The 25,660-nt window shown below is 48.8% G+C and overlaps 1 protein-coding gene across 4 annotated transcripts; it reads left to right on the forward strand.

The window, feature by feature from the left end:
* The first annotated feature begins 2,517 nt into the window (after positions 1–2,517).
* On the forward strand, positions 2,518–4,958 carry Ly6h (lymphocyte antigen 6 family member H). 4 transcript variants are annotated; one of them, XM_021659614.2, is made up of 4 exons: positions 2,518–2,972; positions 3,482–3,609; positions 3,996–4,112; positions 4,352–4,958. In XM_021659614.2, the coding sequence occupies exons 2-4, from the start codon at positions 3,543–3,545 to the stop codon at positions 4,585–4,587; spliced, it is 420 nt and encodes a 139-aa protein (XP_021515289.1). In that variant the 5' UTR covers positions 2,518–2,972; positions 3,482–3,542; the 3' UTR covers positions 4,588–4,958. The 4 variants fall into 4 exon arrangements, with proteins under 4 accessions (XP_021515289.1, XP_021515275.1, XP_021515281.1 ...); XM_021659600.2 differs by having other exon boundaries at positions 2,520–3,020; XM_021659606.2 differs by lacking the exon at positions 2,518–2,972 and adding an exon at positions 3,020–3,143.
* The last annotated feature ends 20,702 nt before the right edge of the window (positions 4,959–25,660 follow it).

Genomic DNA, 25,660 nt, shown 5'->3' on the forward strand with positions numbered 1-25,660 from the left:
GTCTTAATGACTTAACTTCCTGTCTGTGTCTCTTGATGCCCGACTCCTGGTCTTCATCATTCTATCTCTGCTCCTCAAACGAGATCATGCACACATTCCCTTCCTCAACATCCTGGCCAGCACTGTGGCACACCAGCTTTCTTGTAATCATCATCCTAATTGATATCAGGTTACATTTCATTATGGTCTGAATTAATGTTTTCCTAGTAACCAACGATACTCAGTATTTTTCTGTAAACCTGTCTGCCTTCTTTTGAGAAAAGACAGACTTTTTGTCGATTTTAAGCCAGACTACTTGTCTTCTTGCTACTAAACAAATGGTTGTCTAAAAATTTGTTTCACACTTAATTTTAGAAAATGATGTGAATAAAATTCCAAGTTAGGCATGATTTTTCTGAGTATGGTAATGGCACTATTTCACCTTCTTTGGTTTTGGTTGCTCTGCCACCAGATTATTTAGAATTATCTCCTCCATTTTCCAGATTTTCCTGTATTTGGTGGTTTGCAATTTTGCTGAGCTTAGGTACATTTTCATTTGTTGTTTTACTTATTATACATTAAAATCTCTACCATCACTTACCTTTCACCAGTTCTGACTTCTTCTAAGCAGAATGTCTCCAAATACTGTCTTTAGGATTTCAATTAGATTTTCTTAGCTCCCTGCATACAGTCTTTTGTAGTTCTTTATGCTTCTAAATTTATCTCTTGTGTTCCATTCCTGATCATTTCTGGGCAGGAGTTCTACCACTGAGCTATACCCACAGCCTTTCTTGATGATTTCTTCAGATTTGCCTTCCAGTTCATAAATTCCCTCTTCATCTGTGTCTAATTTGCACAGAATAATCAACTGAAAACTTTAAGTCAGTATATTAGCTTTCTTGTTGCTCTGACAGAAAAATATCTACATAAGCAACTTCAGGGAGGGAAGAAAAAGGAAGGCTCACTTGTCTCAGAGGTGTCTGTCCATTTTGCTTAGTCTTTTTTAAATAACAACTTTATTAAGATAGAACACATCGCATAACATAAAACTCACTATACATTTCAGCCACTTTTAGTATATTAACAAAGTTGTTTCTCCATTCCCATGATCTCGTTTTAGGGCTTTTGTTACTACAAAATGAATTTTTTTTTCCACTTCACTACTTTATTAGTAGTGCCCAAATCAGTCATCCTCCTTCCGTCCTCCCCCACACTTGGCTAATCTTTCTGTCTTTGTTGGCTTTTAAAATTTTGGTTATTTCATGTAAATAAAACGCATATATAGGGTGTTTTGTTGTTGTTTTTCTTTCTTGGTGACTAGCTTCTTTTGCTGAGAATTCTTTCAAGGTTCCCACTGATCTTTTTTTTTTTTTTTTTTTTTCATTTAAGTGAAGTCTCTTATTTCAAGTTTTTCTTTCAGATAAAACCTTCAGTTCAGCTTGTGGTTATGAGTTCTCTTAGCATGTCTTAATAAGTATATTAAGTTTGTATTCTAGGATTAAAGTTTGTTGTTGGTGCTTATCTCTGTGTGACTCTTTGGTTTGCTAGCATTGGAGGTCAATCTAGGTAGGCTGCCGGTTTTTTTCAAGTGGAGGTTATGATGAACAGGGTCCATAGACCATTCCCTCCCTTGCTGGCAGCCTGCTCCTTGCCGTTTCCACAGAAAACACTTAGCTAGAAGCCTCATCAAGCCTCTGCTCTGCAAGAATCTGCACTCTTCAAGCTCTGCCCACACTGGTCTCTGCCCAGCAGGGTGGCTCTGCGCTCCACTGTGGTATTAACTTATTTTGAAGAGAATTGTGTATGAACTGATGCTTAGCCTCTGCTTTCTCTTCAACTAGATCCCGTCCTCAAAGTGTCTAGTTTCTCTCTTCCAGTTCCTTTTGTGAACTACTCAAGGGCTCAAGCTGTTTGATCCCAATACTGGCTGTGTCAGCTGGTGACTGGTGTGGCACTGGGCAGGAGGCCCTACTGCTGTGTGTTCTCCTTACTTGTAACTCAATCCCGAGATAGCAAGACGGTGTGCACCTATAGCGCGCTGTTTAGATCAAGGAGAACAGATTCTCTGTGCTCAAACTGAAAGCATGGTGTTGTCACATCTAGCAAGGACCTGGTATGAGTGACAGTCATTTGTCTGGTGTTGAGGTTCTGGGGTGGAGGTGAAGCCGGGGAGAGAGAGAGAGAGGAAAAAAAAAAAAAGCTTTGCACACTTTTTCCAGGGACTAGGGCTTTGAACACGGAACACATTTCCTCCTGTATGAAAAGGAGCGACAGTAGCTGTGGCTTGCCCAGAGCGCAGGAGATGAAAGGGCAGGCGGGAGCAGGAGCGCAAGGTGTGAACCTGCCCAACCCTTCCTACACCCGGGCCGGGATTGTCACCTTCTGGGTGTGGGTGTGGTTGGTGTCAAAAGTCCCTGGGGCTGAGTGGCCCGTGGGCGTCGTCATGGGTCCTCTTAGAAGTAGAACTGGCTGGAACAATCGGAAGGGAGATGGAGGTTGGGGAGGGAGGAGCCCCAAGGCTGGGCATTTGAACTTCTCGGCTGCTAGCCTACTACTTCCCTCCTTCGCTGCGTCTTTGTGCGTTTTTGCTTCCTTTAGCAGCCAAACCTCTTCTGAGAATCTGCCAAGGGGACCTCGGCCAAGCAGAGGAGGAGGTTCCTCCCACGCCGGGTAGGGAGGTGGGCAACGGTGGGGGTCTGTTGCGGGAGCAGGAGGCCTAGAGGGGGCGTTGCGCGCGGTGGAAGGGCGCGGAAGCCGGGTAGGGAGACCTGCTGCGTGGCCTCCAGCCCCGGGCGCCCCCCGCCCCGCGCGTCTCCCCTACGCGAGCGGCCCCCGCCCCGGCTCCGCCCCGCCCCTCGCGCGGGGTCCGCGTCTGCGGCTGCGTTCCCCGAAAGACGAAGCTGCGCCCCGGCTCCGGTCCGTAGGGAGACCGAAGGGCATCACTCCCGCCGCCGCGCCCGCCGCTGATCCCGGAGTACGGACACCCCAGGGATGTGAGTGCGCCCCCGACCCCGAGGCCCGCACTCCACACCCGATTCTCGGTGAGCGCCGAGGCGCGCGCGCGGGGACCAGGGGAGGGGACTCGGTGCGGGGTTCCCGGACCCCCAGCCCAGGGGTGGGATATAGGAACGGGGACTCGGCGCGCACCCCTCCCCCGCCGGCAGGTAAGGTGCGCTCCCTCCTCCCGCCTTTCCTGTCCGGAGTCACCTACAGCTCTTTGGGGAAAGAAGATATCCTCCCCAGGCAGGTGCAGGGCTAAGGTTGCAGGGACCTCGGGCGGCCACCTCTCTGGAGAGGGCAGACCTTCCTCCCTGGAGGGGAGGTAGTGATGGTGGATACTCTTGGTAATGGGTTGGGGGTGGGGCATCGCGAGCTCCTGGAAGGACCCCCCCACACACACACACACTGCGCTTTTGATTCTTGGGGGATGGTCGCGTCCTCAGGCCAGAAAAGGAAAAGGTCCTTGAGGTTAGGTCCTCTGACCGAGGCTATTTCCCTCCAGACCTGCACCCCAGAGGACCCCTCCTGCAGACCCCAGTTCCACTCACAGGCCCTCTGGGAGCATGCTGCCTGCAGCCATGAAGAGCCTTGGCCTGGCGCTGCTGGCCTTGCTGCTTTGCCCCTCGCCGGGTGAGTCGGGGAGGGGGCCCGGGGAGGGGTCATGTCGCGGGGAGCACCGCTCAGCTCCAGCCACCAAGGGCTTTCCCCACACTGGAGGACATTCTGGTACACCGGGCTTCTGATACTGCTGAGAGGTCCCTTATTCTCAGAGGTCCACTGGGCTTCCTATTAAGTCTTGGAACCCACCTGTCTTTTGGGGTGCTGTGTGCAGGAGTAAGAGAATGGGGGAGGCAGGATGTGCAGGTTCAGGGACAGAGTCAGCCTAGAGGCCCACTTGTGTCCTGTGGGCATGGTTATGCCATGATAGCCCTAGCAGGTTGGGGAACAGGGGGTGCAGGGTCTGGCTGTTCAGGCCTAGGTCCCCCTGGTTACTTCCCTCCCTATGCCCTGCCTAGCCCATGGCCTGTGGTGCCAGGACTGCACCCTGGCCAATTCCAGCCATTGCGCTCCGAAGCAGTGCCAGCCGACCGACACCGTTTGTGCCAGCGTGCGGATCACCGACCCCAGCAGCAGTAAGTCTGGACCTGGAGAGGGAGCGGGGCTACTGAAATCTAGACTCGGGAAGGGGTCAGAGGTGCCCTCTGAGTTCCTCTTGCCTGGGACAAGAGCATGAGTTTGAGGCAAGACAACACTGGCTTGTTTCTCCCTGGCTCCAAGTCCCAAACTGATCTGGAGGGTCCTGAGTACTAGGGGAAGGGACAGAGCTGAGGTTGAGGTGGACCTTAGCCCCGTGCCTCCTTCTTTCCCCCAGGCAAGAAGGATCATTCTGTGAACAAGATGTGTGCTTCCTCCTGCGACTTCGTTAAGCGCCACTTTTTCTCAGACTATCTGATGGGGTTCATTAACTCTGGGATCTTAAAAGTGGACGTGGACTGCTGCGAGAAAGATCTGTGCAACCGGGCATCAGCAGCGGGGCGCAGCCCCTGGGCCCTGGCTGGGGGGCTCCTGCTCAGCCTGGGGCCTGCTCTCCTCTGGGCTAGGCCCTAAGGCCCCTCCCTCCCTCCCTCCTGCTGGGCTTTGGAGCTTGTCCCCCTAAGCCTGTCACTGCCCCTCCCCAGCCTGGCCTGGCCTGGCTAGGGCTGGGACAGCACAGGCTTGGCATCAAGGTCTGAAGCTCCCCACCTCCCTAGATGTGAACCTTCTCCGTTTCTCCACCAGCTCTATATCCCAGGCAGCTGGACATCTCCAGGAGACCAGACATCCTGGCAGGAAGCTGGGGTTGGGGGGAGGGGGGAGGGCAGGGGGGGACTGGGACCCTCCAGGTCCTAAGGGGAGGGAGGCCAAGCCAGGGACAGCCCAACAGCCTGGCCTGAGGGGGCATTAACTACAGAGAAATAAAGTCACTTATGCGTCTTGTGCCCGGGTGTGAGCCTGGGTGTTGGAGGTGGGGCAGGGTCTTGGTAGGGAGCAAGGGCCAGGCTAAGCCCTGAGACACCTGACATGGGGCTGTGGTCAGGGGTTCAAGGTGGTGGATGTGTACGCTAGCACACCTGGGAGGTGCCCTGACTAGGGCTGCCTGGGGCTGGGAACTTGGCAGGGGACACTTAACGAAGGCAGGGTGAGAGCTGAGATGGGCAAGAGCACAATGTGTGGCTTCGGGGGAGGTGTGAGAACTTTTCGCTCACCATGGGTATAAGTTGTGCTGGCAAATGCATTCCACGATGCACATGGCCAGCCTGCATATGTGCCTCCCTGCCAGTGCCCACAGAACACGGTGTGTGCGATTCTGCTTACGGTCACATGTTCATATTCACCGGCGCCTGCACACACAGGCACCGAAACATCCTCACATCATCCCCATCACCCCACATGATGTGTTCAGACACATATTCACACCCTGACCGGGATGTACGGTTGCAGACACTGGTGTGCCTGCTCGGCTCTCTTTTAGTTCTACCTGATCTGAATCCCCAGGTGCTAGGATTTGGGTGCCTGAGAGGCCTGGGGTGGTTAAAAGGCTCTGGGGTTGCTTGAGGTGGAAATGGAATTCTCGCTTCCTGGTGACGTCTGCACCCTCTGCCCCATTATGAGCTGGGGTCCGGCGTGGATGGAGTCCTAAGGCCTGAAGATGCTGATTCGCATGCAAGGTGGGAAAGAGGGGGAAGATGAGCTGCAGATGTAGGACAGGTAGATGAGCTGTCCTGGTCTTTCTACCCCACCTACTGTCTTGAGTTTCATCCCTGAGTCCAGCACTGCCTGCTGCTGCCTGCAGATGCTCCACGGGTGGTTTGTGTGGCCAGGCTCACCCTGTGATGCTCCGTAGACATCCCAGGCACCCCTTGGGGCCTGCATTTTGGCCAGTGTTTCTTCCATGCCACCTGTGGCCAACCTAAACCCATGGTCACTGCTGGGTCCTGGGCCCCCAGAAAGAACTAGTTCCTGAAGGATCTACCCTTGACATCACTCCTGGGTACTGCCAGTGGGGGGCAGGAATAAAGGTTCAAGTGGGCGACTGGGAGGGGGGAGTTCCTGTCATCACTGGTTGCCGATGTCCACAATCTGCTGTGGACACAGCCAAGGACTTGTCCCTAGAAAGTTGGTTTCTTTTGCATTTGAACTTTTCAGCAATGGACCCTTCTGCCCTGACTCCTGAAGTACATCCCCTGCTTATGCCTGGTGTCTGGGAAGTCTGGGCACAGCTAGTGCAGGGAAGGATGTATATATATGTATATGGTACAAAGGCTAAAAGTGTGGGTGCCTGGGACAAGTCCTTGGAGCTTCTGGAAGGTCAAGCTGAGAGCTGGAGAGAAGCTTGGAGCCCACATTTGTTCAGGCAAAGCTTTAGGTGCCAAATGTGCTGTCTGAATGGTCTTTACAGACAAACAGGAACAAGATTTTTTTGGCCTCATTGAAGAATTGCATGAAGTTAGAAGGGAAACCCTTTTGCTATATCCCTGGGGGAGGGGCAGCAGGTATAGAGCGTTGGCCCCCGTCAGTGACCTTATCTGAGCTGCCAATGTCTTCATCTCAAGGAGCGTTCCAGTAGCCAGCTTTGGCGTGGTATTGGGTGCCTTCCACAGCGGTGACAGGTACAGGCACTCTGGTGAGAGATGAGTGTTCCTGGTGTCCCTGGCCTTTACCTCTTCATCATCATCATCATCATTATTATATTTACTTTTTATTTGTTATAATGTGTGCCATGGTGCACACATGAAGGACAGAGGAGTTGATCTTTTCTCTCTCCATCATATGGGTTCTGGGGATGAAATTCAGCATCAGGCTTGGTTCCAGGTGCCTTTATGGACTGAGACCTTTCATCCCCACTCTTGGCCCTTTTTACTAGGAGGCTTCTTAGCAGCCTCCTTCCAGGGAGTTATGGTTGGTGACCTGTGGTTTTCAAGCTCTGACTTGTCCTGGAAATGGATGGTTCTGATTTATTTAGCCAGCCCTTAGTAGGGATTCTTTTCAGATTTCTATCACTGGCTTTGGAGGGTCTGTCCTTATCCTCCTGCTAGGGGGTGAGGGGGTCAGGTATGAAGGGTTGATTTTGAGAAAGGGGAAGGCAGGCAGAGAGGAAATCTTAGGAGAAAATAGGTCTTCTAACAAGGTGAGTGTCTGCCAAGCTGTTATGTCCTTTCTGGCTGTGTCCTGTCAGGGGTTTCTGTCCATCCAATGGATAAAGGGTAGAAACCCGCTGACAATCCATCTGACAACCTGTCAGCAACAGCCGAATGTCCTTGAGGCCCATAGCCACAGTGTCCCTTGAGGAGTTCCTGGCGCCTTCCTGCTGACCTCCCAAGAGAGAGCTTTGGCCTCTTCCTGGCATACACGATCCAACGTAGGCCTGGCAGTCTGGTGGCTACCTCCTTCTGTCTTGCTCTGTGGTCTTGTGTGTGGTCCGAGGCTGGAAACGTTGGAGTCTATCTAATTCTTGTACAGTCCAGGGCCTCCTGCCTCAGAACCTCCTCTTGTCTTCCTGTGAATCTGCACTATGTGTTCTTGAATGTCTGGCCAGGTTTGCCAGCTCCTCAGGCATCCGTCCACCCGAGCTCCGTCACGGCAGGAGGGCGGGAGTTGTTCCAACTGGCTGCTGGCTCTCCGTGTCACTGGTGAAGCAGCCCAGCCTCCACACTGACTTGAAACATGACCTTTGCAACGTGATGCCCTCCCACCCCGACAGGATGCTCCAGCTCTGCCGCCCCTGGGGTGGGGGAGGGGGAGTCCTGTCACTGGTCGTTGCCCTGCCTTTTTGATGTGGGGAAGCACTTCAGTGGCTGCTGAGGCACGTGGCTCTCACGACTCCTCTGGAGACATTGGCACATCCTGCCCTCCACACATAGAGGTGAAGCCTCTGTTAGAATGTGTTTAGGGTTTGCTCTCTGGGGTCTGAAGCTGGGGCGCGGTTATCGTTCCTCTCACTCAGACCCTTCAGGGCTTCTAGCATAGCATCTGGGCTTCTGGGATGGCATCATTCTGAAGGGCCATGTGGCTTTCTTCCAACCTCCCTAGGTGTGTGTGTGTATTGCTGGGCTATCCATAGTTCCTGTGATAGCATAACGGTAGGCCCTCTTCTTTTAAATCCAACTAGTCATGTTTGTATGTTTTTGGCTTTCTGTGTGGTATTTATTTTCCTAAGTGGTTTGCTCCATAAGAGTGAGAAAATGAAGGCTACTGGGTAGGTCAGTGGTGAGGCCTTGAGCCCCCTCGCCTTTGTGTCTCCAGAAGCCTAAAGCCGCTTTGCTTCTCTGAGAGTGGAACAGACACTCTTAGACTTGTTCAGACATTTCATGTGATCAAGTGGAGGTTGGTCTATTCAGCTAGGAAATCTTTATCATGGGATGCATTCCCAAGGTCCCAGATTTGAGGACGAGGATGGTGTGAAGATGGGCCACAGGCAGCCCCAGAAGGGACAGGCTGGAGGAGTTGGCACTTATAAGGATGAAGATCCTCTTGGCTGATGACCACTGGGCTGACACAAGCTCCCGCAGACACCTACGTGCCGGATGCGATGATCTGATCTCTCCGCCCTCTATTAGGCGCCACCCCAGGACAATCTGAATGGCTGCATTGAGTAAGACAAGCGCAGCCTGCCTTGGTGAAGAGCTACGTCTAGAAATGAAACAGCAGGCTACTGCTGCCAGGCTCCTCACCTAGCTGAGTGCTGTTCCCTGCACACACACGCAGCTCTAGCGCAGACCCCGGAGTCTTCCTGATGGCTCAGGCAGAGGGTTTCGCAGGACTTTGCTGGTGAGTCCGGCAGAGACACGTGCTGTACCAGCCAAAGGGCCCAAAGGCTGGGGCGGCAGCTCTGAGTGACCTTTCCCAAAGTCAAACCTGCTCACAGCCTCAGCCGTCCATGGTGCTGCGGGGCTGGGGGAGGTAGCTTCTATGGGGAGGCGGGTCCATAGCACAGAGGCTGGCCAGACACACAGAAGGGTTTGCACCGTTGGTACAGATACAGACCACACTACAACCAGGGGAAACAGAAGGAAACTCCCTGCTTCTAAATGGCCTTGCCAAGACATAAAAGCACATGGTACACAAATGAAGGCATCTGGCCTCCATACCAGATACCAGTTTTCCTGTTTTCTGTTTAGTGTCTGTGTTCACAGAGTCTTTGCAAAGTGTGGCTGAATGGTGACAGCAGCCTGGGCCTCTTCCCAGAAGGCCTTTCTTTCCGATATCCCAGGAACTATGCTCACCTCTACTCACCTTAGACTATTTACTCATATTTCAATTCAATTTTAAAAATCAAGAAAGGGTGAGAGATTAAAAAAAAAAAAAAAAAGCTCTTTCCCATCTGTTGACACAACCACATGTGTCCCCAGCTTAATGAGCAGACAATTCAGTGAGTTGCGTTGCCAGATTTCCTGATGGCCCTGACGACACAGTTTCAAACATTACCATGTTTAAATAGGCAGTGTTTGGTCAGGACGTTCCTGTCACATATTTGCTTGCGGTTGGCTTCACATCTTCATCGGAGGCCGGTTTAGCACCGTGGCTGCTGTGCAAGGCCACAAGTGTCCCCTGCCTCTCCATGCTCTGCTTGGAAGCCAGTGGAGTCCTTCAACCCCTCTGGGTGGTTGTCTGTCGGCACCAGTAGGCATCCTGTGCCACCCCTGCCCTTTCTTTCTCTGTGAGTTCAGGGACTCCTCCCTTCTCCCATGGCATGGAGCACACAGCCATCTTCTCTTGCACCTGAGGAGTCCACTTTGTCTTATTGCTCCCACTTCAGACATGAGAAGTAGGTTTGAGAGAGATAGCATGTCAAGGACAAGATGGAGGTTAATGGTAGAACACTTGTCAAGCATGTATAGTCCTTGGGTTCGATACTCAGCCTCCCTTAGAAAGAGAAGTGTGGGGAGGGTGGGATTGGGAGGGAATGAGGAGCGGGCTACAGCTGGGATACAAAATTAATAAACTGTAACTAATATTTAAAAAATAAATAAAAAATAAAAAAATTAAAACAGAGAGAAGTGTGAGGCTAGGCAGATGGCTCAGCTGTTAAGAGCTTCTGTTGCAGAGAACCTGGGTTTAATTTCCAACATCCACATAGCGGTTCACAACCATCCAGAGCTTCAGTTCCAGGGGATCCAACTCCCTCTTCTGACCTCTGTGGGCACCAGGCACATGTGTGATGCACATACATACAAGCAGGAAAAATATGAACACACATAAAAGACATTTTAAGGAAGCAGAAAGAAAACAGGAAAGAAAGGTGGGTGTTGAGACAGGAGTCTCCATCGATTTGCAGGGAGTACGGGGCTTCCTCCACTCAGATTTCTCCTCACCACTCTCTGCTCTCTGATCCCGTCTGTGTGTTGCTCCCTCACAGCCTGGTCCTGAGGTGTGAGGTGGAAAATCCTGGTGAAGGGCTGACGTGCCTGTGGAGCTGGGGTTGGGCTAGCCTCTGGCTTGGCTCCTTCTGTTCCAGGCTGGCAGGACACTGGTCCTTCTCCCACTCAATTCCTTCCATCTATACCCCATAATAAGTAGGGTGGGGCATCAGGAGGGATGGAAAGAGCAGGCCAAATATACCGTTTATTAATCTGCTTTATTACTTGTTGGGTGCCGAGTGCTAGGCTCTAGGGTCTGGGATGGAGCAGTAGACAAGAGAGAAGGGGGAGGTACTCCCATAAGCTGTTGTGTGCGTGAATGTGTGCATTCAGGGTATATGGGTAGCCAGGGCGTATGGGTATTCATTTTCAGCAGAGGTTCCCAAGTGGGAGGCACACCTGTCTCAGATTCTACAAGGCTCAAAGACTGAACTTAGCGATTTTTGGAGAGTTAAAAATGTCACCGACCAGAGCCAAATTATCTTGATCTATTTTTGGTCTCTTTGACAGTCATTCCTTGCTCATCCCTATGTCTAACCTAACAGCTTTGTGACTATGCTGAAAAACAAAACCACCCAATCTTTAAAACGTATTCTTAGCAAGCTACTAGCTTTTCCTGGTAATCCAAAAACTAAGACTGTAACCAAAGAGCATCTGGAATTCAGTAGAGACCTTCCTACTTTGCTTTGCTACAGCATGCCTACCCATTGTTCCCAAATGTAATTCTTTTCCCTCTTCATGTATCAATGGGGTGTGTGTGTGTGTGTGTGTGTGTGTGTGTGTGTGTGTGTGCGTGTGCATGTTCACAAGCATGTGGGCACACGTGTGTGTATGCATGTGCATATATGTGGTGGTCCAAGGTCAAAGTATTTCTTGATCACCCTCCACCTAATTCACTGAGGTAACGTCTCTCTCTCTCTCTTTTTTAACGTCTCTTGCTGAACCCCAATGCTCACCTATACATGGAGTCTATCTAGGCAGCTTGCTCGGGGGGGTCCCTCTCTGCCTTCACAGCCACAGCACTGGAATTACAGGTAGGCGATGTAAACACACCCACTATGTGTTTACACGAGTGGGAAGCATTTTAACCACTGACCCACCATCCCCACCCCATAGATTTATAAGTATTTTGATTTATAGCTTTCTTTGTTCTGTTACTATAAAGATTTCATGAGGCTGTTACCGCCTCGGAACATGGAGCTTGAGGAAACCTGAATCCGTGTTCCTTGGATACTTCTCGGGATTTGTTTTCAGAGCATCTGTTTTAAGGTGTCCATTTTGTATGCTTCAGCGGCATTTTGGATCCCGACTATTTGCTTTTGTTGGCGGTGGTTTCAGACCTCTGAGGGCATTTTGGTTTGTTAATTTGTTAGCAACCAGCCTGGTCTCTGGCTATTCCTTCAATATCTAATTTAAAGGAGAAAGAACCTGTGGAGAAGAAAGAACACATTATTTGGTACTCCAGCTGGGTTGTATGCTTGATAACTGCTAATTCAAATTGCACGGGTTTTAAAAGAAAAAGAGGGGCTCTCGCTAAAGATAACTTGACTTTGTGCTTCCCTCTACGGGGAGCATTTAATGCCTTTAAATTGTTGTGTGTGTTAAATGAGATGTCCTAGGTAATAGGATTACAGATCACAAACGGGCAGCCTGCTTTAGCTGGATTTTAAACACTTCTAAAGAAAAAAAATGAGGAAAGTGGTAATTCACAAATTAATAATAAGAGTTCTAAGTTAAAGGGAGATGTTGAAAAGAATAGGAAATTAACAAGAAAAACTTAGAGATTACGTCAGAACTAAAGGTGAATTCTTAAAACCGTGCTCTCAGCCTGGGGCTAATCCACCCTACCCGACTTTACCTCTCCTTTATCTCTAAGCAGGTCATTTAGTATCAAAAGAAATCTCTTTTGTGGAGTTTTCTAGATTAAAACCTAGAAGGAAAGGTGATCCCGCACCAAATGAAAATTTCCCGTTTGTGAAGATGACCATCTCTGCTGATTAGTCGGTAAACAGGGAACGATGGTATCTTAGTGTTTCCCCTACTGAGAGGAAACACCATGGGCACGACAACTGTTAAAAATATTTAACTGGGGCTGGCTTACAGTTTTAGAGGTTCAGTCCATTAGCATCTCGGTGGGAAGCATGGCAGCGTCCAGGCAGACAAGGTGCTGGAGTAGCCGAGAGTTCTACATCTTAATCCAAACGTGGAGCTTTGGGCATATATAAGTGAGACCTCAAAGCCCACCCCCACAGTGACACACTTCCTCCGGCAAGGCCACACCTGCTTCAACAAGGCCACGCCTCCTAATAGTTTTACTCCCTCTGGGCCAAGCATTCAAACACAGGTGTCTGTGGGTGCCCGAACCTATTCAAACCACCACAGATGGTCATTTGATTCTATGTGACATGCTTCACCTTTGACCTTTTCCCTCTTGCCAGGCCTTCCTTAAGCTTAGGGACATGAAGATGTAAGCTTTCTGCTTAGTCTCATTAGGAAGAACGCTTTATATTGTATGTGTTCATGGCAACTGTTTATGGTTTTGCTTTTAATTTTTAAGTTTGGTCATTAATTAAATTAAAGTAATCAATTAAAAAAATTTAAACAATGATCTACTATATAGCCAGCTGTCCTGGAACTTGCTATGTAGACCAGGCTGGTCTCAAAATTGCAGAGATCCATCTGCTTCTGCCTCCCAGGGCTGGCATTAAAGCTGTATGTTGCAACTTTGGTATTTTTTTTTTGCAATAGGTTTTTTTTTTTTTTTTTTTTTTTTTTTTTTTTTTTTTTGGAGAGGCCCAGAGTAGCAGCCTTTTATACAAACGGTAGCTGGTGGCTGGGTTAATTTTAACCCGCAGTATTGATCCAGCTATACTAATGGATGTGTCAAAGAGGGTGAGAATTTGAACTTTATATTGAAGTCAGTGGTGTCGACGATGGCTGTTTTGTGGGTGGGTAAGTGGAGTTGGTAGCAGTCCAATCCAGAAGATTTAACTAGAAACAGCATGCATCCTTTGATCAGGGATGTGGGGACTCGGAAGCAACAATCTGTGAAGCTAGACTTTTTTCATGTGTTTGATACTTGGATGGTGTTTGAGTGGTTTTATAGTAGGGGTGGAGCAGGTTAGGGAAACAAAGGAGAGCAAATTCCAGGAGACTGTGTGAAAGAAAAGGGTCAGGCCAGAGGGTGGACACAGCTAATGTCTGAGCAGAGAAAATGATTCCACCAGCAGCAGTGTGCATCAGTTTTATGGAGCAGAGCAAGAAAAGCCCAAACCGAGGATGTTTGAGAATACCGGAGTCGATAATAGAAAGTAGCTTTTATTCTCATCGAAAGATGAATCTAAATACGGGTGAGTTCCCAGAGGCGTAATCTTGGAACTCTCCCTGTGTGAGGCAAGAACGAGAGCAGGGTTTGTTTGCTTGCTTGCTTATTTGTTTGTTTGGACGTGTCTACTCTAACCCCCAGGTTTGAACAATGGAGGAGGGAGGCTCTTGCCTTTGTAGAGGCTTATATTCTATGTGTGACAAATTCTGCAGTCTGGTGTGGCTTTTCCTTTCTTGTCTAGCAGGAAGGACAATTCTCCCTGGTAAGGAAAGCCAGGGTCCCCCTGTGTCATCTCCATCTTCGATTATGTCTTCTTGTTTCCTCACACCACGCTTGGGAATGACTGAGAGAATAACCAGGGCCTCTGGGGCGGAGGGTAAAGAAAGGCTGAGCCTTTCTTATCTGTCTCATTGTTTCCCAGTGCCACTCACTAATGCCTGCTCCTTCGATGGCTCTTTCAGTAGGTAACTACAATTTGGGTCAAGAGTTTGGTGGTTGTGATTTGAGTGTGGAGTGTCCCTCATAGGGCCTGTGTCTGAACACTTGGTCCTCAACTGGTGGCACTTGTCTTGGAAGGTTGTGGGACCTTCAGGAGGTGGAGCCTTGCTGGAGGAAAAGAGTCACTGGAGGCCTGTCCACTCTTCTTCTAGACCTCACACTCTGGCTGCCATGCATTCCCTGCCATGATGGATTATATCCCCTCAAACTACAAGATGAACAAAATGAATACTGGTCTCTGAAGCCACATCTTGTCAGGTATTTGGTCAGAACAATAGGAATAACGAATATAGCAGGTTCTGTCAGCTGTAGATGAAGAGAAGTGTGTTTTGTGGGTGAGCTCGGGAGTGGTGAAAGTCCTCTAGGCTTTCAGCTTGCACCCCATGAGTGCAGAATAGATTGGGTGATGAAGGCAACTCTTGGAAGAGTACTTTGGCTTGTAGTTCCGCTGGGAAAGTTCATAATACAGGAGAGGCATGGCAGCAGGCAACCAGAGCAGGGAGCGGAGAGACCACATCTTTAACCACAAACACGAAGCAGAGAGAGCCAACTGGATACCAGGACACAGCTGTGAACTCTGGCCTCCCATGGCCTGCCCCACAGTGGTGCACTTTCTCCAGCAAGGCCTCACCACATCCCGTGCCATTATCAGTGCTATCAACTGAGGATCAAAACCTAATTCCTGAGCGTATAGAGGATACTTCTCACTCCAGTTACCACGGTGGGAAAGGCATAGCCGGAGTCTGCGTAGGTGTTAAGTCTTTGATGCCTTCCCAGGATGAGAGAGATTTGGTAAAAGGAGTAGGTTCTGCAGATGTGTTCTGTGGTCAGGATGAGCTCTTCGTGAGTTGTCACTGTTCCAAGTACAGGAGTGGGTAGTCTGTTATAGCTACATGAACTTCCCAACTGTACCCTAAAACTTACAGGCACCAATGTATCCTGGGTCCTGCTGTAGAAAGGAGGGTTGTGACGTTTAAGAGATTTTATCTGTGGGTAGGGATGTGTAGACTTCTTAATAAGAGCTGAGACTGGGTGAGGCAGTAGCTGGCAAGGTACTGTTAAGAGTTATTTTGGGTATCTGTCCTTTGTTCGTATGCAAACTTGTTAGAGTCTGGGTTAGTGGCAGGCAGCCACTGCCCAGGGCACAGAGGACAGCCTTTATCAGTGATGTCAAGCTGTGAAGAAAGGAAAATCAGCATTCTTAAGTGCCACCATGCTTTTGCCCCGGAAGTCCTTTATATGCTTTCTATAAAAGACAGTTCTTTTGAAGGTTGGGAAAGGCTGTAACTGGGGCCATTTGAGTCTGGTAGGCAGTGATGAAGGAAACAGCCATTTAGTGGTTTACATTCTGGTCCCATAAGGCCTTGTATAGAGGTTTGACAATAGGTCCATGATTAGGTCTATAATCCCTAAGTAGCACGTGAGGCCAAGAAAGAAGCAGAGTTCTAGTAATCTTTGGGGTTGTGAGGATGTGGTAAAGTGTTTCCTCTGGGTTATAATAACCTTTTGTCCTGAACTGGGGGGAGAATCCTTGGGAGGCAACAGATTATTATTTGAAGTGGGCATTTCCTGGGCAGACACCATGTCCCCTTCAGTCTAGGAAACTTAGTGGGGTGATGGTATCGGAGAGTGACCTTTGAAGGGGAGGGCCTCAAAGGTGTAGGCAGATGAAGGTAGAGAACAGTGCGTGCACACAGAAAAGAGAGCAAAGTTCCGAAACAAGGGATTATGCCTCAGAATGCACCGGGGAAGGACTGTCCAAGCGCGCTTTTGACTGAGGCAAAGCTTGGTCCTGGCCAGGCTTCACCAGCACCATGCGGCCTTGTGAAACACCCTGGAGGAAGGGAGTGTGCCAGGGAGGGCCTGTGGGTGTCATCTCCGCCATTCCTCCCCTGGATGAAGTTCCCGAATTCCCAGGCTGCCCTGAAACCACAGTCTTCTGCCACCAGAGTCCCACATTCCTTAACCTCCTGCGGCTCCTTCTCTTGGCACTGCCGGACACTGGCTGAGAGAACGCAGACAAGGGGTGCCGAGAAACCTTTTGAAGCGTCTGTTACACACTGACTGCGGCTGTCGGGCAGCTTTTAGAGACAGCACTGAGGTGTCAGGCAGAGAAGGGACAAGGGCTTGGTCCTCAGGCTTTCTTTTCCTACTTTCATTAGGCACTGGGCGGTCTGGCTGTGGGAGGGACTGGGGCTTGCCCTACCCTCCTCCTCAGTTTACTGAGCGGTTCCCTCCCATCACACATGGGTGGGCGTGGGCAGGTGGGTCTGTCAGGATAGCCTCTTAGAAGACCATTGGTGTTGGAATTTTGTTGATTGAATACAAGGAAAGGATTCGAGTGGGGTAAATGGCGGTCAATTAACTGTAAGCCAGGAATCAAGTGCCCAGTGACACGCAGGCAGGGCTGGGCTGTGTATGAGAGGGTTATACTATGAGCAGCAGTGAAGGGCAGACGGCCTGGAGGAAGGAGCTTTGCTTAGCTAAAAGCTCCAGGGTCAACCCTTTCCTTTTGGCCTTGTCTCTAAACATGAAGAAGTCTGAGGGTTTCTGTTTAAGCCCTCCTCAGACCGGTTCCTTCTAGATTTGCAGGGCCTGAACCACACATGACCACAGCTGAGTAGTATGAGCTCATGGGCCTGATTGTGGTCCTGATTCAGAGAATCTAGAGGACGCAGTCTGTCTGTGGAACACGTCTGAGACAGATGTTCCAGCCGGTAATCACCATGGTTACCATGGCCTTCCTACAGAGCCTTCTTGGGAAGCGGTGCTGTATGAACTTTCCTTTCTTACCCATGCAGGCTGCATGTGGCTCCTGCCAGCTCTGTTCCTTGTTGGAGGACAGACAAGGTCTGTCTTTTGAGGCCTTCAGGGAGTCAAGGCTCAAACTTAGTATATATCCTAACAGGTCAAGACCCCAGTGAGGGAATTACCACTTTAGGGACCAAGAACGCCAGCTGCATGCTTGGGGTCATTACTCTCTGTTTCCCAACCCAGGCTTGGAAGGCCACCATTGTCCTCATTTACAGTGGAGGAACTGATAGCAGTGTGGGCCTCCAGGAATAGACAGGGCACGTGCTGTGGGGCATCAAGATTCCTCAGGGAGCCACAGCGGCAGTGAGCAGAGGACATGGCTATAGGTGGAAAAAACTGTCCAAGACCAGGTACCCAGAGACAGAGCTAGCAGTACACAGAGCCCAAGTGACGGGAAAGGGAAAATGAGGGTCCTTTTAAGAGTGAGCTGGAGAGGGGACCTGGATATTGGATCCCTAACCTCACACCACCCATCAAAATGAACTCCAGGATCAAGGGGAGAAGTGTTAGGAGAGAAACATGAAGAGCTTTGATAGACAACAGAAGGGCTTTCCTGTGACCTGGGAACAGGGAGAATTTCCAAAAGCAGATACAAATAGAGCAAATTATAACAAAAGACTAATAAATAACAATCACAAGCCAAAAGCTCTCCCTTGTCACAGTCCTAAAGAGAGCAAGAGGAAGGTTTACAGTCTGAGAAAAGAAACAGAGTAACGTTTGAAGACAACCTCGATAAATAAGACCCAGCCTGGGGAGATGAGGACCAGAGATCTGGGGGAAAAGGCAAAGGCTCCCACACATGGGCAAGTCACAGAACAGGTCCTCAGTATGGAGGTCTCCAGTTTCACCAGTTGCCAGGGAAACAATTGCAGACATGAGCTGTCCCCGCTGGATTAACAAACCCCAGAGAGCTGACAATGCCACGTGTTGAAGATGACAAGTCCTGGACTTATCAGGTCAGAGACAAATTGTGCAGCCACCTGGGAACACACAGTTACCTTCTGGAAAGCTGAGTGATCGTGTCCCCCAGGACCAAGCAATCCCTGGCCAACATTTCACCCAAGAAAAATGTCCCAAGTGTGTGCACACCCAGAGACGTGTATTTGATGCTTATAACCTCGCTGTTAAGAAGAGAAAAAAAAAAATGCAGGAAGAGCCTGTCAAGAGGAGAAAAGTGTTAATGAACTGTGATCTGGTTACACAATGGAATAATACACAACGGGCATAAAGGACAATGCGCACAGCTATTGGACAACTATCATCGAAACAAAAACTCAAGCGCATGGCTCAGAAGAGTCACAAACCTGCCGCTCAGACAGCAGTTATCCCACAGTGCTTTATAGACCTGCGGTAGGGAAAAGAATGGAATAAATAAATAATAAATAAATACAAGGAAGTGGCGAGACAGGGATTTTTCTTTTGTTTCCTACTCATGGTAGTTTTTGAGGCAATGTATCATCTATCGGAGGCTGTACTCTAAGTTGCTATATGGCTGAAGGTTGACTTTGAACTCCTGCTCCTTCTGCTTCAGCTCCCAGGCGCTGGAATCACAAGGCTGCACTACCACATCCAGTTGTGTTAAACCCTTGCTTCGTGCATGATAAGCGAGTAAGTTCTTTACACGCTCAGTCGCATACCCACTCTCAGAATTATTCTTGAGATGGGATCTTGTTCTGTTGTTCAGACTCCAGCTCTGGAGCAGCTGACACTAAACGCTTAGCTTCCTGTACCTAGCTAGACCTAATAAAATTTCTTCCATCTAGCATCTGTCCAGTATCAATCAATTGATATCTCCATCTGTCAATTAATCTCTACTATCTACCTTTCTGTCAATTATCATTATCTATTAGTGTATTATCTATCATCTTTCAGTTATCTGTTGTCTATAATCTGTCTGTCTGTCTGTCTGTCTATCTACCACCTATCTATATCTATCTGTCTGTCAGCCAGTCGTCTACCTATCGTATCTAATCTAATCTGTCTATCACCTACCTACCTACCTATTGATCATCTCTCCTCTGTATCCATTATCTGTCTGGGGCGGATTGAATAAGAACTGTCCCTCTCAGGCTCAGGTAATGGAACATTGAGATGGCAATGGGGAGGTGCAGCCTGGCTGGTCTTCGAGACCCTGTATAGTCTTGCCTTACTTCCAGTTTGCTCTGTGCTTTCTGCATGTGGTTGGAGATGTGATGTTTCCTGCTTCTGTCACAGTGCCTGCTGCTTGCTGCCATGTCTTTGGGAGTCTTCTTCCTCCCTAAGTTTCTTTGGGCTATGATGTTTTATCACAGCATCAGAAAACCCTTTCTCCTCTAAAGTTACCTTGTCAGGTTAAAAAAAAAATCACAGCAACAACAACAACAAAAAACAAGATGAGGAACTGAGGTGATGAGGTCATTTAGACCCTTGTGTTCAAGGCCAGTAAGCCTCTGGAGTGGAGAGGGACATGAGGACAACAGAGGGTTCTTGGAGGCAGAGCTTCCTGGGAGGGTGGGCTCTGCGTAAGCCTGAAAGGAACCCTGGATATGGGCTAGACACGCCTGGCCAATATCTTGGCACGGGGACCGCAGTTAGCACTGGCATGGCTGAATGATAGTGCTGGTTAAAGCCCCAAGAAGGTAAGGCTTTACATTTGGGTTTTTCTTCCTGTCCTTTTCTAGACTTTTTTTTTTTCCACGTTTGCTTCAGGTGCTGCTTGGCACCACGTTCCACACTGGTTTCCCTAGAGACGCTCAGAGAGAGGCTGCTGTCTTCTGGCAGGGTCGGCTTCCCCTGGGCTCCCTCTTCCAGTAACCAGTGTGCTGAGGGGCTTTTGTTCAGCAGCAGATGACTTTCAGGTGGCATTGTGTAGACACCTCCCTTCTGTTGTGAAGGAGCCCTGAACACTTACATCTGCCATCCCCTGGGGTAGCAAGCTCAGCACAGCCAGCTAAATGAGAGAGAGCGAAGCCAAGTTTCCCTTTTTTTAATTTTAAGACTTGCGCCATTAGAAAGCAGGTAGCCTGGCGTGGTGGTGCATACCTTTAATCCCAGCACTCTGGGAGGCAGAGGCAGGTGAATCTTTGAGTTCGAAGTAAGCCTGGTCTATAAAGTGAGTCCAGGACAGCCAAAGCTACACAGAGAAACCCTGTCTCAAAAAGCAAAACAAAAACAACAAAAAAGAAAAGAAAAAGAAAAAAGAAAGCAGGTGGAGGTCACCTTGACCAGCGATGTCCTCCTGAGACACACACTTATTGCAAAACCATAAATAATTTCTTAATCCCAGCCTTGCCACTGGCCTTTAAGAGCTCTAGAATGTCCAATAATCCTGGGAGACCGGAGGACACCAGTCCTCTCCTGGAGGTGTTGAAGGTGACCTATTTCCACTGGTGGTGATGGTAGGGGGCCCCTAAGTGTGCTGAGCCATCTCCTGGACGAGCACACCCTCTGGTGTCCGTTCGAGGGATGGCACGTGGCCTTCTCCAGCCACTCCATGGCTGCGAGCCGCGTCTTCTCCCTGAGGAAAGACAAGATCAATGTCCCAGGAGGCAGGACCCAACTGTATGAACTCCACCCATGACCCCAGCAACTCCACCCATGACCCCAGCCCCCACGTGTGTCTGGAGGCTGCTGTGGCTGGGCTACATGTACCCCAGGTGGCTCATCAAGGCCACCAGGCCACCAAGTTGTGTGTCCACTCATGTGAGGCTGCTCTTGCATTCCTTCCACGCACGTTACCTACGCTGCTCTTGACACATTTAGTGGCTCATACCTGATCCAAGTTGTCCAGCACATGAGGACAGTAGCCGAGGCAGATTCTTGAGCCAGATGTAGACCCAGGCACTCCCCTCATGGGCACGTTTCCTGGGAAACTATGAGGTGATAAAGACAGCCGTGCAACATCCCCTGAGCAGGGGTTCCAGGTGGCCAGTGAGGAGGGTTGCTGGATCCCTTTTGCTCACACCCTGAAATTATCCAGGTAGAGTCCCTCTTGATTGGGAAGACAGGTCTGCAGCCTGGGATCAGGGAAGAAGGGCTGGAGAGTTAGACTCTGGCCCTGGGGCTCTCAGGGGGGAAAGCCCAGGGTCCTATAACATCCTTTCTGTTGGCATCGTACCCCTCAGGCCCTGTCTGGCTCAGGTCTCTAAAAGGGTTCACAGCATCCATGCCAACTCTTCCATTTACTCCACCCCATCACATGGGTAAACAGACTCGAGTGGTCCAGCTGCCCCATGACAGTCCACCTTTAATAATGAGCATGTGGCCCTGGTACTACCGTCTGGCCATAAAAGCCATGTTGGCTGGTGGGACAAATGTAAAGGCATATATCCCCTCCTTCATGAAGCCCTCCAACAGATCTTGCTGTCTTCCTCTGTAATGTCAGGACTCCATTTAAACAACTTGGTCAGCTCTGCATGGTGGTGGGCATCTATACTCTCTGAGCTTGGAAGGCCGAGGTGGGAAGATTGGGAGTTTGAGACCAGCCTGGCTACATGGCGAGACCGTGTATCAAAAACAAAATGAAACAAAAGAAAATACCCCCCCACACACACCTAGGGCTCAGGTTAGAGAGATCACTCAGTGGTTAAGATCCATGGCTGCTCTTCCAGAGGACTTGTGTTCTAGTTCCAGCAACCACATAGCAGCTCATCACCATCGTTAACTTCAGTCCCAGGAGATCTAATGCCTTTTCCTGACCTCCAACATACATGTCTATGAGGTACATAGACAGGTGCAGGTAAAACACCCACATACATTACAAAAATAAATACAAGTTAAAAATAAATCTCTAATCTCACACAGACACACAGACACACACACACATACATTAAAATAACTTTTATTTGCCTGAGATAATTGTCATCTTGGAGGCTTACTGTCTCTGTCTGCTAACCTAGGCCTAGTTCTGGAAGCTTCTAGCTTCTATACAATCTAATTTAGGCCTAGAATGTTTTCAGCCTCTGAGACTTATCACATCACTGAATAAGATTACCCTATCTATCTATTTCTGAACTCTAGATGGCTGGTTCAGCTCAGCTGTTCTGGCTCAAACTCCTCTCCAAGCTGACTGATTCAGGCTGGCTTCTCTCTCCGCCTCTGGATTGCTCTGCCTAGCCTCAAACTAGCTCTAGCAATCTGTTCTAGTCTTCTGGCTCCCTCTCATTCTCTGGTTCGTTCTGTCTTCACCTGTGTCTAGCTTGTTCTCTCTTCAACCTGTCTCTGTAAAAATCTCCTGGTAAAAACTTCCTCTGAATTCCACAAAGTAAACTGCCAAAAACTCAACTCTATTGCACTACCTCTCAACGCACTGACTCCACTGAACTGCCTGACCCGCACTGACTAGAACTCAGAGATCTGAGTGTCTCTGTCTCCTAAATGCTGGGATTAAAGGTGTGTACCACCACACCTGCACCTAAGCTTTTCTTTACTTGAAATTTGCTCTATACCAGGCTGGCCTTGAACTCTGATCTGCTTGCCTCTGTCTTCTGGGATTAAAGGCATGTTTGTATTCCAGCTGGATCACACAGTCTTTGGATGTGATCTCTTGCCATTTTTTCCGTCTTGGAGATTTTGCAGATTAATTGTGGTGGTGGCCTGTGTCAGCAGGATATGCTGAGGAGGTGGAGACAGTAGGATCATGAGTTTAAGGCCAGTTTAAGGCTACATGATTGGGAGTGCGATTGGAGAGGTTAAGACCTCTCACGCTGTTGCAGAGGACCTGGGTTCAATTTCCAGCACCCACAGCAGGCAGCTCATAGCCACCTGTATCCCCATGTGTGCCATGGTATGCATGCACACACTCACACATGCATGCACACACACACACACACACACACACACACTCACATACAAAAGAAATAAAGATAACCTTAAAAATAAGAAAAATGTTATCATCTACATTAAGAACAAACAAGAAAATTAACATTAGTTTATACAAAAACTTTTTACAAATGAAGACTGGTATAATTAACACTTTTCTATGATCTAGGATCTCCTCTGACACACCAGGAGCCCTGCAAAGATAAACAATTCCATTTCATTCAGCAATGAAGTAAGACGGTCTTATAAAACAAGAACACAAAAGCAGGGCTGGCTAGATGGCTCAGCAGGACAAACGTGCTCGCTGCCAAGCTTGATGACCCGAGTTTGATCCCTGAGACCCACGTGGTGGAGGGAGAGAACTGACCCCCGAAAGTTGTGTCTGACCTCCACACATAGCTGCAGCATCTGTGTAAACACACACAAACACGTATTTAAAAATTTAAGGAGACTGTAAGAGCAGAGACATGGAAGCTGGAAAGGGAGAGATACAAATGCCACTACCATTTGTGGGGTGCAGAAGGGGTTGGTAAAACGCACCTCTGGCAGCATCTGGCCACACCTCCTGCTTTCAGTGAAGGGCAGACTGCTCTGGCCTCTTCAAGTTTGCTAATTCCTGGGTGACAAGCTCCTTTCCACCAAAAAAGACAGGAAGCTGCAATAGCTCACTGATCAGCAGCAGCGCTTTCTGCAGCTGTCTCTGGGAAACTGCTGCCTGAGATTGTTAGTCGGAAAGTTCCAGAAGTGAGTCATTCATTCTTTCAGAATGTGAGCTGTCCTGAGGAGTGTGATGAAATCTGTGACACTAGGTCACAAGCTATTACCTTCATTACCTTCATGTCTAGCTCATGAGGCTTCCATGGTTCTTAGTTTGACCTTTGCAGCTCTACAAAGCCTGGCTCCAAGACCCTGTTCATTTTATAATGGCTCAAAGCAAGGGAGCTGCAGGACAGGCCATTTGAAACAAAGAAGAGTTAGAAATGCATATGTTAATGAAAGAGGGAGGTTCCTCATTTAGAAAGAAAAGATCTTGTGTTGACTTTAGTAAACTCTACTAGACCATACGTTATTTTGAAAGAAGGAAAGAGGCCAGGTGTGGTAGCAGATGACTTTGATCCTAGCATGTGGGAAGCACAGGCAGGCAGATCTGAGTTAGGGCCAGCCTGGTCTACAAATAGAGTTCCAAGAGAGCCAGGGCTCCATAAAGAGATCATGTATAAAAATAAACAGAAGATGACTATCTACCACGTTATATGATGGACTTAAATCCAAAAAATAAAATGTTAAATAGTATAGGAGTATACATAGTTATTGCTTTGCTCTAGAGGGACAGGCATTAAATAAAACTTGAAGAGGGGCTGGGCATGTAGATGGTATGCAGTGCTCGCCTGGCATGTATAAAGCCTTGGGCACCATCTCCAAAACCCACACAAGCTGGGTATATTCTTATAATCCCAGCAATTGGGAACTGAAGGCAGACGGATCAGAAATTCAAGGCCATTCTCAGTTACATAGTTCGAGGCATTCTGGACTGTAAAAACAAATGACTCAGTGAATTGATTTTAAAAGGTTGATGAAATCTGATAAACTCATCAATATAAAAAAAACATGGCTAATTAAAAGCATCTTAAGGAGACAACATTCCTGCTGTCTCTAGACCTTTTGCCCTGGGGGCAGCAGGAATTAGGTAATATCTCCCAGCCACCTTCAAAGTTTCCCTGAAGAGCCAATGACTTTATTGGACTTACTTACAGACCATGAGTGAGGAATGTAAAAGCGCTGTGGGGGCTGCACCCGTGGACGATGGCTTCCCTAAACCTTCCATGAGGGAACATGCCCAGTCAGGGCATCTGCAAGAAAGCACAGATGAATGCCTGAAGACAGTGGTCGTTTGGCTCAGCCAATAGTCCTGTACAACATTAGCATTTTTCTTTCTCTGCTTGCTGGCCCACCGTGAAGGGATGGGAGAAAATATTTATAGATCATGTATCTGATAAGAGGTTGGTACTGAGAATGTGTAAAGGGCAGCTGTCCGTCAACAAGAAGGAAAGAAATAAAAATAAGGGAGCATTCAAATAGGCTTTTCTGCAGGGGACATGCCGGAGTGGCCAAAATAGGCCAAATAAGCAATGAGAAGACACCCAGCATTGGTGTGGCTAATGCGATGGTTCCTCTCCATTGTCTGTTTGGATGGATCTAGAATTGCTTAGAATCTACATCTTTAGAAGCGTCCGAGTGAGGTGCCCTGAATGTGGGGGGCACCATCTCATGAGATAAAAGAGAAAAAGAGGAAAGCGAGCAGATTGAATCCCATTTCTCTTCTTCCTGACTCACCACAAAGGGAACTACAGGACACCTCCCCCACCACGCTGGCTGAGCTCTTAAAACCGTGAATAAAACAGGTCTTTTCTCTTTTCAGCTGCTTCTGTTGGGAGTTTTGGCTCCCAGTGACGCAAAAGGTAATACAACTGGGAAATGTGAATCGCAAATAACACCCATTAGAATAACCACTGTGAAAACTGAAGGTGTAGGTGAGGAGGTGAAGAAATCAGAAGCTTTGTGCCTTGTTGGTGGAAGAGGAAAACGGGGCAGCTGCCGTGGGGACGAAAATAAAAACAATTATTGTATCTTTCAAATCTGCTTCTATGCCCCAAAAGAACTGAAAAGCAGGTGGTAGGTTTTGATGTGTGTGTCTTACTAAAACTAAGAAAAGACACCTGGAGAGACATGGAACCGAGTTACAGACTGGGAAGAGGCGCAGGGCCGAGGAGCATCATCAAGGATGGTAGCGTTTCAGCCACTTTTTGTCTGCCTGGTCAGTGATCCAGATCCCCATCAGCCCCTCCTG

The sequence above is a fragment of the Meriones unguiculatus genome, chromosome 8, assembly GCF_030254825.1.
Source record: "Meriones unguiculatus strain TT.TT164.6M chromosome 8, Bangor_MerUng_6.1, whole genome shotgun sequence".
In the NCBI taxonomy this organism is placed as follows: domain Eukaryota; kingdom Metazoa; phylum Chordata; class Mammalia; order Rodentia; family Muridae; genus Meriones; species Meriones unguiculatus.